Source organism: Amblyomma mixtum, chromosome 8 (genome assembly GCF_055824585.1).
Source record: "Amblyomma mixtum isolate Tamu chromosome 8, ASM5582458v1, whole genome shotgun sequence".
Taxonomy (NCBI): Eukaryota; Metazoa; Arthropoda; class Arachnida; order Ixodida; family Ixodidae; genus Amblyomma; species Amblyomma mixtum.
The window spans coordinates 136,821,263-136,836,157 of NC_143019.1; the positions used below are offsets into that span (position 1 = coordinate 136,821,263).

Sequence of the window (14,895 nt, forward strand, 5' to 3'; positions counted from 1 at the left end):
AGATTTCAAAGCAGTGTTATTTAGGAAATACGTCGTGGGGCTGCATGCTACACCGGAAGCTTTACGACCTCTAATATGGCACAATCTTGGCGTTTTTTCAGGCAACCGGCTCTCAATAAGTGACCGCTAGAGAAAAAAACCTTCCCTGAAATCACGACCGTAAGGTGTATTCTAAATTTAAGAGAAGCCGCCATTCTTTCCGGCGCGCAAATTTTTTCAAAACTTTCGCAGAGGCAGACGTGGTGGAGAAAAAAAGCCATTCAATGCACCGCACTTTGCTTGCTGCACAAGTAGCAATATTATTTCCATTAAAAACGCATACCATTAAAATATATCCGCAGCTGTTTCCAGGCCGCCAAAGCAGGATCTTTTAGCGCAACTGGTAGGGCCACAAATGTCGCGCAGAAATTGTAAAAAAGTCAGGCAGCAGCCGCCGCCAGTGCGCGCTGTGAACATCAACACGCCTGGATGAGAAAAAGAAGGGAGTAAGCACTCCCCACTCCCTTCTTACTCCTTTCTGTTCAAGAGTGCACGGCCCACGCTCATCGAGGCAAATGATTTAAATAGCAATAACATTTATAAAGAGTAGTTTGTCGGAAGCTAAAAAAGTGCCAGAATGGCACATGTACATGGTCGTCGCTTGTGCTCGACTAAAGCCAACGTCTTCTACCCATGTTTCGCAAACTACTTTTCATTTTCTGCAACGCTGCCGCGGAGAGTTCAAGTGCTAGCTTTCCGACGCAGTTAAGCAGCAAGTTTTTATTTCGTTGTAGCAACGCAGTCACGCGCACGCACACACATAAACAGGCGCGCACAGTGAAGCCTACCTTCCCTTGACGGAGGGTGCCCATGGCCCGCGTGCCGATGGTGACTCGCTTGCCCCGTCGGAACCACCGCGGTCGGCATTCCTGGCTCCGCAGGTGGTCCTGTGATTATTCAGATCCAGCTGTAAATAAATCTGCGCAGCGGATATGCTTCAAAATATCCTGCGCATAGTTTTCCAACCCAATATTTCGAAATGGGCCTGTAGTTTGAACCTGTATAAGGAAGTTAAAGGATGCAACTATGGAACTTTAAGGAGGTCTCTGCGTAATGATTGGTCTTGTCAACATAAAAACATTCGAGGCGTAAATAGCTCAACGCTATTTGATTCCTTTGACGAACTTAGCGACAGTAGGTGGCTTCCTGCTGTGCTGTCCTCCTGTGTGTTTGTCTATGCTCGGTGTTCAGGCGAAACCTTTAATGCCTCAGCGTAGTCGAGAGAATGTTGTCAGCACAGGTGTCACGCTTTTCGGTTGGTCGAAATGGTTATGACGTCAGATTGCGTGGATCCGCAGTAATGAGGTCCCCCACGGATGCCTGACGCCCCCTTTTGGAGCAGACGACAACTAATGAAATAGTTGTCGTCCGCTACGAAACGGGACGTAAGGCGTCCGTGGGTGACCACATTACATACGTCATTACTGCGCACGCAGCCATGGATACAGCCGAGCTCATTGAAGCAGAGAGAGAGTCGTGCTAAAGAAGCAGTCAAAGTCGGCACTCAAACTCTCTAGTTGTAATGTGTAGTCAAATAAAGCACTAGTGCAGCACAAAAGTCTCGCAGTCAGTGCCAAACAGTGCGATAGGAAAAGCTTTCGCCTGGCAGCACTTTAGAGAGCCAAAGTGCCCCCTGAATGTTCTCTCTTGCAGTGACCGCTAAGGTCTGCGGGCGCCTACCTATAGCGTGTTTGATTCCCCGTCCTCTAATTCTGCACTCGTGCTCCTTTCTCTCCTTCCTCTCTCGGATTGTTTGCCCACTTGGAGGGAAAAATGTCCTGCAGCAGAAACATCATGTTATATCGAACCGTAGTGCGCATAATTTGTTTTGCTCACTCGATAGCTTTTTACCAGTAGTTGCGGTTTAAAGAACCACATTTCTATTGCGCGCTGAGATAATTTAGTCACCGAATTATACTGCACGCGTTGAGTTCGTATTACAACGACGAAAGGCAGCTGGCTTCTCTGGGTGCTCATGCTATGGGTCAGGGTGTGCTGCTGGGGCGCTGAGTGCTCTGGCATGGTGCAAACTTCGACCCACTCTCGTGGCTGAGTGGTGGGATGTAATGCTGCTCAGAGCAAGGTAACAGAATTGAATCAGGGCTTCGGCGGCTCATTTTGGCTGTGCACGTGACTGTGGTGCATTATTGAAGCAAGAAATTAAAGATTGATTTCTAGGCACCCTTCCATAGTCATGGAAAAGTGCATGGTTCTAGTGGAATTCTTCTTGAATGGTTAGTATGTTGACCAGTCAAGAAGAGAAAAAGTATCACTACCGCTAACTGTAGCAAGAATATGGCGCTTCCAAGAATGCAGAAGTCGCTACGAAACCTTCTAGGAAATAAGAGTGGCGTTGTCCTCCCATCCTAAGACCAAGTTCTGAGTGCGCCACGCAGGAAGTTGATCCTCTCGTGATGCTCTTTGGCCCACGCTCGTTTCAGAAACATTTTACAGTGGCGACGGCACTACTATTTTTGGATTTCTTGCTGACATACACGCGATTGATATGGTTAAGTTCTCCATGCATTATTGCACTTGGATTTAAAATGCAAGCGCTGTTCAGGTTGTATGACACGGGTTCCCTCAAATGTCGGTCGCAGTCTGGGACACCAACTGGTGTCCTCAAATGTCTGCTAACGGCCTAAAAGCAGAGCGGTAAAAAACTGTTGGTTGCATTAACCAGAGTAATTCATCGTCCTCAGGCGGAATACTGCCTGTTTACAGGAGGTATTCCGGGGCCTGAATTCGGAACAGTTGGGGATAAGAGTTAATGGAGAATACCTAAGTAATTTGCGATTCGCTGATGCCATTGCCTTGCTAAGTCACTAAGGACATGAACTGCAAAGAATGTTCAATGAATTAGACAGGCAGAGCAGAACGGCGGTGCTAGAAATTAACATGTAGAAAACGAAAGTAATGTTCAACAGTCTAGCAGTCTAGCAAGGAGACAGCAGTTCGCAATTGTTGGTAGCGAGGAGCTGGAAGTAGTAAGAGAATATGTCTACTTAGGGCAAGTAGTGACCGCAGATCCGGATGATGAGAGGGAAATAACTAGAAGAATAAGAATGGGGTGGAGCGCACATAGCAGGTTCTCTCAGATCATGAATGGCAGTTTACCATTATCCCTCAAGAGAAAAAAGTGTACAACAGCTGTATCTTACCGGTACTCACTTATGGGGCAGAAGTATGGAGGCTAACAAAGAGGGTTAAGCGTAAGTTAAGGACTACGCAGCGAGCTATGGAAAAAAAAATGATACGTGTAACGTTAAGAGAGCAGCAGCGGGCGGAGTGGGTGAGGGAACAAACGCGGGTTGATGGCATCCTAGTCGAAATCAAGAGGAAGAAATTGGCTTGGGCAGGGCATGTAAAGCGAAGGCAACATAACCGCTGGTCCTTAAGGGTAACTGAGTGGATTCCAAGAGAAGGCAAACGTAGCAGGGGGCGGCAGTAAGTTAGGTGGGCGGATGAGATTAAAAACGTTAAAAGAGTAGAAAACTGAGCTAGTTGGTTCATACTTCTTGGTGGGAACAGCCGAAATAACATAACGCAGACACAGAAAGGAACACACAGAACGTAGTGTGTGTGTTCTACCAATCTACCAATAAGGAGATTAAGAAGTTTGCGGAGATACGGTGGCTGCAACTGGAAAAGGACAGGTTTAATTGGAGGGACATGGGAGAGGCCTTTGACCTGCAGTGGGCGTAGTCAGACTAATGATGATGATTACGATGATTCATTGATTGCTCTCAGGTGCGTAAGTTGCTTGGGGCGCAAGTAATGAGAACAATTGTTATTGAAATAATTTCTTAAATACTGAAATAAAAATTTTAATCTGGTCAATCGGCGACTTTCGACTAGAGGTGGCAAGTTAATAATACAGAGCATCTCTGTTGCAGAATCAGTACGCGTATATCTGGACGTTAGAAATCCAGCTTCTCTTCTTTCCTCACTTTGTATTTTTGTATTAAACCTCTTCCTACAGGATCCCATATAATGCAGGCATATTCTAATGTTGGTCACACATAAGTTAAATAGGCAGCTAATTTGGCAGATTGCGAGACCAGTTTTAATCATCGACGCAAAAACCAGTGTTTCATTTCAGCGGCTGACCAAATTGGCAGTACATGATTTTTCCGCCCTAAATCTCTAGAACTGAGAACGGCCAGGTATTTAAGTGTCTCTGCTATGATAACTGCGGTAGAGCCAAGTATATAACAGTACTCATGGTTTGGTTTGGTTTGGTTTATGGGGTTTAACGTCCCAAAGCTACTAAGGCTATGAGAGACGCCGTAGTGGAGGGCTCCGGAAATTTCGTACTCATGGGCACGTTTGGTCCTGTTCGTGACACGGATAAGTGCTTCTTGACTGATCGTCAGTTTACAGCCTTGCCACAATTATTCGACAGCTGCGAAAGCATCATTAAGTGCTTTTTAGTCATGTATTAACTGTACGACAGTAGAGCAGGCACTCGTCGGCGAGAACTCTCAGTGTAATATCGTTATTAATATCAGAAACAGTCTCGTTAGTAAAGATTAAAAACAAAACGGGACCCAAGACGCACCCCTGAGGTACACCAGAGGTTACGCTCAATAATTATGATTTACTACCACTGACATCGACAAATTGGGTTCTTCCGCTTAGCTATGCTGTTATCTAGTGCACAAGTTGTGGATTAATTCCCATCAATAGTAGTTTGTTAACGAAACTACATTGTTTGATGATTAATTTCCATCAATAGTAGTTTGTTAACTAAATCACTGTGTTGGACTCTGAAAAGCTTTCGGAAGGTCAAGGCATATTGCATCGATTTGTTTGTTACCATTCAGAGCCTTCGCGAAATCATTAACTACTTCTACTAGCAGTGTTACAGTTGATAGCTGTTGCCGAAAACCATGCTGTTTTGGAAAAAAGCCTTTGTTGAATGTGTATAGATTGGCTCTAATATTATATGCTCCAGATGTTTGCAACAAACGCAAGTTAAAGAGGTTGGCCTGTTGGTTTGAACTACCTGCCGGTTTCCAGTTCTGTGCACTGGGGCCGCTCTAGCAGTAAGCCAGTCATTTGGAACTCGTGTCTGTTCGAGTGAGGTTTCAAATATAATGATCAAATAATAGTTACCCGTTCCACATACCTGCGTAAAAAGGCGTCTGGTATGCTGTCCGGTTCGACAGAATTTTTTAGTTTATATTTACTACAAGAGATAACACTGCTTCATACATTAATTCAATATCGGGCATTGTTGATTCTTGTATTTGTGACGGTAAATACGATGCCACAGTTTTAGTTGCTGGGGCGGTAAACACAAACTGAAAAAAAAACTCATTATGAGCGGCCGCAATAAAGAAGAATCGGTAATCACCTAATCGCCGATAACAATGCTATAAGAGTTGTTATCCTTCTATGACAAGTAACACCAAAATCGACGGGGAGATTTCACATAATTAGTTAAGGATTCATCATAACCCTTTTCTTAGGCTTCTCTGAGTATTTGTTTCAAAAGGCGTAATAAATTTCATATTATAATACAATTTCTTGGCATTTTCCTTTTTGCGTTATGCTTTTCCGGCTGTTAGAAAAGATTGGAGTGGAGACGTACCAACGCCTTAAGGGTAAGGCGCCATAGCGTTAATGAGTTGATGCCCATATATGCGGAATTGGTCATTACGTATACTAGTGGCAGCCCACGTACCAGTCCTGGCGTAGTGGTGCAGCGGTTAAGCGATGTGCCACTGCCCTGCGATAGCAGGTGCTGGCACGGGTGGGGCTTGTGCCACCTAGATTGCTTTCTCTGAGCAGCCTGTCACAACCAGTCATTAATTTACTGCCATCTACCACGGTTGGCAGTTAGTGATGACTTCTGAAGGACCCGTGACCTAGGCTCCTCACTCGTCAACTAGGTGGGCGCCTATTTTGTCCTCCAAGGTTGCTACTCAGGTGATGTTTCATGGATTTTGCTCATGGTAAACGACACCGACGATGAGGCTGGATTTCCTGCGATGCGGGCTCCTTAATGCATCGAATAGGAACCCTCCACATCCCCATAAAGACCGGCGCGACTACGCACCGCCAGCTGAAATGCAGCGAACAACGGCTGCGGCACTCCGTGGGTGCCACATGGCCAACGACACCGACCTGGCTGTTCTAAGACATGAACTTCTTAACGCGCTTGAGTTAGAACTAACTCACAAAGAACGAGCAAAGTTGCAGCTCCGTGCTGGGCTCTTGAGAGCACGTTTGAATCTTCCCTGTGCAGTCCCATGTTCTCTCGACGTCAGTGTGCGTTTGCCTATGTACCAGAATCCTTTAACTACGCAGAACCGCACTGAAGCGATGGGGCGGCACGGTGTGACAGGGCGGCAGATTCAGAGGCATGTACTCTGGGAGAATATGACAAATATGCGGGGGTAGCGACGCTCAAGGCGCCGCTGCAGTGTCCACGAAGCTTCTCCGATACGACCGTTCGCGCTGTAGCAGGCAAGCTTCTGGGACGGGCATATGCAAGTGAATCGCTGTGGTACTAGAACGAAAATGATCTTTCTGCCTAAAAAACTTCACAGCACATAGAGTGACGCAAAAACGCAATGCTCACGGGCCACAAAAACCTGGTGGGTGATTTTGCACTACCAGAGAAGAACCAGCCACGGAAAGGAATTTTTCCACAGATCTCGGTTTTTCTGACGTCTATGCATATCCCCTGACCTACTACTTTAAAGGTACACAAAGAATGCGCATACCTTAGCAATTCGGTTTAATTTTCTCCTAGAGGCAAGAGCAAAAGAAACCTTGAGAGATGATGCATTTCAAGAAAAATGAGTTCAGCGAGCCTTTGGTGATTCACCGCTGACAGTGCAACGCGAAAGCCACGAAAAATGAAGAGAGACAAGTAGGCGTTTATACCAGTCCTCAGTGTTATTAGCCGTTTTGCATACACACCAAAATCAACAGGAGATACAAAACAAAAATTACGGAAGCCACTTTAGAAATTCTAAAGCGTGCTTGGCGAAAGCCTTGTGGTCAACCCACTGCTGCTTCCTCGAACCGCTTGGCGCGGAATCACCGGGCCGCTTCGGAGCCATGCGTCTCACACTCGTCTGCAACGAGGCGTCTGGCTATAGACCAGATTTTTTTACCCTCGCACGCAGGCTGCGGACGCGCGCCTACTCTCTACGCCAGTCGCCATCTGTCGGCGCGCGCGGCCCGAGGGACTGCGGGTCGCGCCGGCGCCGCGCATAGAACGCATGTTTACGTGTTCGCTTCTGCCGTTTTGTGCTCCATCAGCTAACGTATGAGGGTGTGTGCTGTGCGTCACTACTCACATTTGCCCTCTTCCAGACAGTGCTGCGGTTATCTTGTGCGCAGTTACTCGTTAACGTGACATCCGAGGGTAGTCGACCAGGTAGTGTACCGACTGGAAACCGGCACTTCGAAGCAGATTTCTGCGCTGTCGTGTCGTTTGTTGTCGCCTTTTATGTGCGATATCATCTATGATAATTTTATGCATCAGAATATAGATCTATTGATTTGACTCAGTGGAATAGTAACTGGATAGGCGAGCTGCAGACTGAAGGTTGTCCCGACGGAGCGCGTGTTTTCGATCACTAGTACGTGTTCGGCATCCTTGCGCTGAGCTTGCTCTTGTTCCCATTAAACACATTTCATGCACAGGATTGTAAGCACGACCGCTACCGAATCCAGCTGCTTTTTCCGCACACATGTCAGAGGTATCTGGGGGGTAAAGGTTTATCTATATTATCTTTCTGCTGTTGGTATCTACCTTAGCTTGGTTTGGTTTATTAAGGTTTTACGTTCCAAAGCGACTCAGGCTATGAGGGACGCCGTAGTGAAGGGCTCCGGAAATTTCGACCACCTGGGGTTCTTTAACGTGCACTGACATCGCACAGTACACGGGCCTCTAGAATTTCGCCTCCTTCGAAATTCGGCCGCCGCGGCCGGGATCGAACCCGCGTCTTTTGGGCCAGAGCAGAGAGCCGTAACCACTGAGCCACCGCAGCGGTGCGGTATCTACATTATTCATAGGAAAATATGCGCGATTTCATTACATTTTCCACACTTAGCCAAACGCCTACGCAACGCTCTCACACGCGGCGAGAGCTCCTGAATAACATAACACGACTTCGGACCTCAGAATTAGTGAAAGCTGGATTAGCTGCTCATATCTATTCAAGCTTTTATAAATTAAGCGAAAGTACGTTTTGATGCACAAGGTTGCATAAACCATGACAAAATTTGTTTTCTGTTGGCGCTGCGACTCAGTTGAGCTCACAGCGGTAATTTGTTGATAAACTGGCGCGGCGACAAGAAAGCCGTTTGTGGAAGTGGGGGGGGCTTTATGGCCGGCAGGAAGGAATAAGAGTGCATGGGAATTGGAACTGCATACTAGCCGCACACCTAATTCTTGATATTGAATAAAAAGTTTCTTTGCGGTGGAGCACCAAGACGGAATTCGATATAAGCACGAGCGCGTTCTAAGCGCCGGCACAATTAACCTGAATGTCAAACTAAATGTCATTAAAACGCGTCAATGTTATCGCTTTGATAACGTAAATACTTCCTGCAACACAGCCACGCAGCGGAAGTATGCTCGACAATGTTTTTTTAGCGCCCGAAGCGCGGCTATATGCAGGCGCGGCCGCGGAACTACCGCAGCCCCGCAGTCCCCAAAGAAACGCCCGCACCGCGGCGCGCCAGTCGGTGCAAAATGGCCGCGCCCAGGAGAGGCTCAAAAATCTGGTCTTTCTAGGCACTATAGTCTGGCGAAGGAGCGGCGGAGCAGCTGCCACCACCGACGCGCGCGCGCTCGTTCTACCGCCAATGTGTGACGTCACGGTTGCTATGCAGAGCTGAGCACCCCACCGGCGCGCCGGTTGCTAAGGAGGGGAGGAGGTTGCGCCGCTGCGCGGAGGAGAGGCCACAGTCGGCACGATTTCAGAAGCGCGACACCTCTGCTGACAACCTTCTGTCGAGAACGATGAGGAATTAAAGGCTTTCGCCTTAAAAGCGAGCGCAAAATTTGGCTTAGCTAGGCAACGGCCCTGTGCAACAACCGCCGTGTGCAGCCGGCTAGGCGGCGGCGGCTGCTTCGCGCTGACGCTTCCCACGCTGTCGCACCAGCGCGCCCTTTCTAGCGAAACCCGTCCGAGACGGCAGCTCCGGAAGTTGGAGGTTTGCCCTCTACGCGTTGTTGCCGGCACCGTTCCCGCTGCTGCGAAGTATTCGTCGCCCGCCGTTTCTCGGTCAGGCAACGCTGCCAATCGGCTTCTAGCTCTGCGGCGAGCACAACTGTCTTATCGACGGCAACATCAAGCCTCGCCCCACGACCGTCTGCCGCGGAACGGTAGCTGCAGCGCCATCTGTGCGCGCTGTTTTCGGTCTCTAAATTTGTTTCTCTGGCTGCCCGGAGAGGGAATCTCTGATGAGCTCCCTCTCACCGAGCCCCTCCCTGCACAGCTGAGTGATAAGACCGGCTGACGTGGACGATAGTCTTGGCGGCTTCGATAACGATAGAACAGCCGATGGCACTAGTGCGCTCTGAGATTTATATCTTCGCATTTTTCTCTCCTCAAAACCACCCCTTCATTTTCTCCACTGCATCTTCTTTGTCCTTTCGCTGCTATTCTTGTTTTCCCTCTTTTTATTTCGCTTCTGGCGGACGGTTTTCACCTCCTTTTTTCAACCTCTCCGTTGACGACAGGGTCCCTCCATTATCAACTGGTAGGGCCACAAATGTCGCGCAGAAATTGTAAAAAAGTCAGGCAGCAGCCGCCGCCAGTGCGCGCTGTGAACATCAACACGCCTGGATGAGAAAAAGCAGGGAGTAAGCACTCCCCACTCCCTTCTTACTCCTTTCTGTTTAAGAGTGCACGGCCCACGCTCATCGAGGCAAATGATTTAAATAGCAATAACATTTATAAAGAGTAGTTTGTCGGAAGCTAAAAAAGTGCCAGAATGGCACATGTACATGGTCGTCGCTTGTGCTTGACTAAAGCCAACGGATTGTTTGGCACACTCCTACACATTTTAAGGCGAAAACCTTCAATGGCTCATGCTCGCCGTGTCCATCCGTGCGCTGAAATCGTGCCTTCTGTGGCCTCTCCTCCCCGCAGCGGCGCTACCTCCACCCCTCCTTAGCAACCGGCGCGCCGGTGCGCGGCGTGGCTGCGCATAGCAACCATGACGTCACACAGTAGCGGTAGACGAGTGCGCGCGCGCCGGCGGTTGCAGCCGCACCACCGCTCCTTCGCCAGACGTCCCGTTGCAGTCGAGTGTGTGAGACGCATGGCTCCGCAGCGGCCCAGTGATTCCGCGCCAAGCAGTTCGGGGGAGCAGCAGTGGGTTGACCACAAGCCTTTCGCCAGGCACACATTAGAATTTCCAAACTGTCTTCGGGATTTTTTTCTGCAACGCTGTCGCGCAGAGTTCAAGTGCTAGCTTTGCGACGAAGTTAAGCAGCAAGATGTTATTTCGTTTCAGCAACGTTGCAGCAAAAACAGGCGTGCCCAGTGAAGCGTACCTTCCGTTGACGGAGGGTGCCCATGGTCCGCGTGCCGATGATGACTCGGCCGTCTCGTCGGAACCGCTGCGGTCGACATTCCAGGCTCCGCGGGTCGTCCTGTGATGATTGAGACTCCAACTTTAAATAAATATGCGCAGTGCATATGCTTCAAAATTTCCTGCACATAGTTTTCTAACCCAATATTTCGAAATTGGTTGGTAGTTTCAACCCGTATAAGGAAGATAAAGGACACAACTATGGAGCCCTAAGTGGTCTCTGCGTAATGATTGGTTTTGTCAACATAAATACATTCGAGGCATAAATATCTCATCGCTATTTGATTAATTTAACGAACTCAGCGGCAGTATGAGGCTTCCTCCTGTCCTCCTCTGCGGTTGCCTGTGCTCGGTGTTAAGGCGAAGCCTTTAATGCCTCATCGTAGTCGACAGAAGGTCGTCGACAGAAGGTTGCCAACAGAGGTGTCTTTCAGTTGGTCGAAACGGTTATGACGTCAGAGTGCGCGGATTAACAGTAATGAGGCCATGGATGGATGGATAGGAGCGCCCCCTTTGAAACGGAGTGGTGGCAATTGCCACCATGCTCAGCTTTTCTTTCTTTTTTATTTTTTTTTGTTTACTGTGTTGGCAGTTCTCATTAAGATTCGCCATCATCTTTACCTACGGTTTCCTACAATTCTAACCTTATGCCACATCTCTGCTTTTCAGCCACCAATCCTCCAATCGCTTTTTGCTAACTTCCACTGTATATTTATTTACCTGACCATTGTTATCTTAAAACCCTAGGGCCTCAGAAAGAGTGACTGTACCTGCATCGACATCCGGATGGATACCATCACATTTGATTAGGAGGTGTTCAATTGCTTCCACAGATCTGCCACACACTGCACATGTGTCATCTTCGTTAATTTTTTTTTGTAGCTGCGCGTTCTAAGACACCCTGATCTAGCTTCAAAAAGTAGGGCACTGCCTCTTGAGTTATCATAGAAAAATTCTTTCCTGATCTGCCTTTTCTAGTATGCATATAGTTCTACACTATGTTGCTTTTCCGTTGAATTCATCCAATTTTTAACTTCCGCGTTTTTAACCTGTCGTTTAATGCTCTTTCTTTCTCCGTCCTCATGACCGGCATACTTACTCGTTAGTTTTCTAGTTCTTTTCCGCCACTGTGAGTCAACGCTCTTTCTGTATAAATATTTAAATACCTTAGCTGCCCACCTGTTATCGTCCAATTTCCTCAGGCGTTCTTCATATAGTATTTTACTCTTAGCTTCCCGTGCTTCAAACGATGCCCAGCCCATATCACCTTGTACTGCCTCGTTTGCGGTTTTGCCGTGGACACCTAGTGCTAATCTTCCAACAGCTCTCTGATTTACGTCTAATCTCGACTGAACTTCTGCCCTTAAGCACAGAACCGCATTGCCGAAAGTAAGTCCCGGCACCATTATTCCTTTGCAAATACCTCTTAGTACTTCATATTTGTTGTACCCCCATAATGCCCTATGTTTCATTATCCCGGCGTCTCTTCGTCCTTTTGCCCTAAGAGCCTGTTCATGCTTTTCCGTGTATATCTGCCCTTCGTTTAGCCATATCCCGAGGTATTTGTATTCTGCCACTTTGGGTATTTCGTGGCCTTGTATTGTAAGTACCTGGTCAATTGTATCGTTAAAAATCATCACAGCTGATTTAGTTGCGCTAAAACTGAATCCTAGAGCGTCTCCTTCGTCTCCACAGCAAGTAGCCAAAGTTTGTAAATCTTCCTGGCTATCTGCTAACAGTACAAAATCGTCCGCATATATTAAACCCGGGAGTCGCTGCTCAACTACATTTCCGCCTAATCTGTACGACAGATTATAACCTAGATTACTTTCTTCTAGCCTTCTTTCCATATTTATCACGTAAAGCATGAACAGCAGCGATGATAGAGGACAACCTTGCCTTAATCCTTTGTGCACCCCCGCAGTTGTGGTACTTTTATCCCTTCCCATGTAATTTCAACTTCATTATCTCGGTAGATTTGCTGTAGAAAATCAATTACTTCATGACCGATACCTAAATCTTTCAATATGCTCCACAGCAGTTCCCTGTTCCCGTTATCGTATGCACGGCTTATGTTCAGAAAGGCTAAAAACAGAGGTCTATTTTCCGCCTTAGCAAAGCAGACATTTGGGCTAGTTGGTGTGAATTCATGGTGGAGAAAACAGCGCAAACTAAGACAGAAAACACAGAAGAAGAGGGGAGACAATACAAGCGCTGACTGCCCAGACCCATAAGCCGGGCTCACCGTTTCGTTGCATTGTGACGGAGAAGGACACTTGGCAGTATGCTGTTGCAGGATATCTGCAGTCGCACTTGTCGTCTCTAAAAGTGCCTGATCCCTTTCTGGTGCCGAACTCTGGAGCATTGGCTGAAGTGTTGCTGCACGACAATCCGGGAACGTGCGGCATGTTTAGCATTGATATTGAGGACCTTTTTTACTCGTTGCCGCATAATGAAGTGATGAAAAGCGCTCAAGCGTGCATCACCGACGACAATGATGCAGTCAGCTTTATAAGCAAGTGCGGCGTGTCCATTGACACGTTTTGCGAAATCTTGTCTTTTTACCTTAAATCGACGGTCATCGGGTGGAACGGTTCATTTTTTGTACAGAAGGCAGGCGTGTGCATTGGGTCGAGGGTTGCACCTGTGCTTAGCAACATTTTTCTGAGCGACATAGATAGGAAGGTAGCTGCGGCCTCGGCGGGATTGTTCTTGAGGGCTTTCAGATACGTGGATGATTTTTTAGTCATCGTGGAAGGGTCTGACCCTGCAGCGAAAATGGCTGACGTTCTGAGGGTGTTCAGACAGTTCGGCCGTGGTCTAAGTTTTACTACGGAGGTTTTTGTTGGCAACGAGCTACGCTTTCTTGACATGTCTTTGAGAGCTACTCCGGGACACCTTTGCTGGATGTATCGCCCGCGCACCGTGAAGCCACTCCTCGGTTATGAGTCAGGGCACTCAAAACTGCTCAAGAACGGTATCGCTGTTTCGTGCCTTAAGGCCGCCGCATCTAGGTCGTGCCACCACCGTGTTGCGGAAAGTGTGTCAGAGCAAGTGGTACGATTGAAAAGTAGTGGTTTTCCCGACCACGTCATCTCCAGGGCAGGAGAAAAAGTTCTGAGGTGGGTTAAGTCAGGGGCCAACGGAAGAGGCCGTGTTGACAGTAAGCGCCGTAGGCCGGCTGTCATTCCGTAAGCTCACAGGCTTTCCCATGGGTTAAAGAGCGTGGTGAAAAGGTACGATGTTAGGGTGGTGTTCTCGGCACCTAAGAAGCTCGCTGCGATTTGCCCACAAGTGGACAAAAAAAAAAAAAACTGGCGGCTGGTATCCACAAGAATCGCAAGGCTTGTACAACAAAACATGTGTCGCCTTTCATTCCTTGCAAAAAGGCTGTTGTATATCGTTTGCCACTGTCTTGCGGTAAAGAGTATATCGGGCAAACGGGGCGCTGTGTAAACGTAAGGCTCTTTGTGCACCGCAACGTACTCGGCAATGACTCGCGAGACAACCTTCCCGCACACTGCCTGGTTTGCAAATGCACACCCCTTTTCCCGAAAAGCAATGTGCTTTTTCGCCACCAAGATAAGGTGACCCGGGAGCTGATGGAAATATTCTTTATACGAAAAAACGGCAAACGGTGCGTCAGTGAACCTTCAGTGGCCTTGTCAGATTTGGAATTTAGGTACTTAAATAACCGGGTGCACACGCGCGATGCTACTGTTTAGATCATCTTTGACGCCATGCATGTAATCTGTTTTTTTTTTCTCCTGTGGTACGACGTACGCAGTCGTGGGTGGTTACTGTATATGTTCTGTCTGTTTTTTCTAATAAACCTTAGTTGCCAGCGCTTGTAGTGTCTCCCCTCTTGTTCTGTGTTTTCTGCCTTAGTTTGCGCTGTTTTTTCCACCATGAATTCCGCCTGAGCTATTTCTATGCATTGGGTAAGCACAAACAGGCTATCATCTAAGCGTCTACCCCTTCTGAACCCATTCTGAAGTTCTCCAAGTATCCGATTACCTTCTACCCATGACTGCATTTTATATTTCACCGCCTGCATTGCCAGCCTGTACATAACAGACGTTATCGTAATCGGACGGAATGATTTTATGTTCATCTTATCTCCTTTCCCTTTATAAATCAAATTCATTTACTCTGTCTCCAGCTGTGCGGAATTTGCTGATTTGTTATGACTGTCTCCAATCCTTTTATCAGCGCTTCCTTGCTTCTTGGGCCAAGTTCATTAATCAACTTAATTTGAATTTCGTCTATCCCTACGGATGTGGTTTT

The 14,895-nt window shown here is 47.7% G+C and overlaps 1 protein-coding gene across 1 annotated transcript in view; it reads right to left on the minus strand.

Moving 5' to 3' along the window:
• The window catches only part of LOC149334578 (uncharacterized), a 52,924-nt gene extending 52,018 nt beyond the window's left edge, over positions 1 to 906 (minus strand). Inside the window, exon 1 of the mRNA XM_089557956.1 lies at positions 828 to 906. Coding sequence (XP_089414082.1) covers positions 828 to 906 — 79 coding nt within the window. The remainder of the gene's footprint in view (positions 1 to 827) is intronic.
• Positions 907 to 14,895: the final 13,989 nt, after the last annotated feature.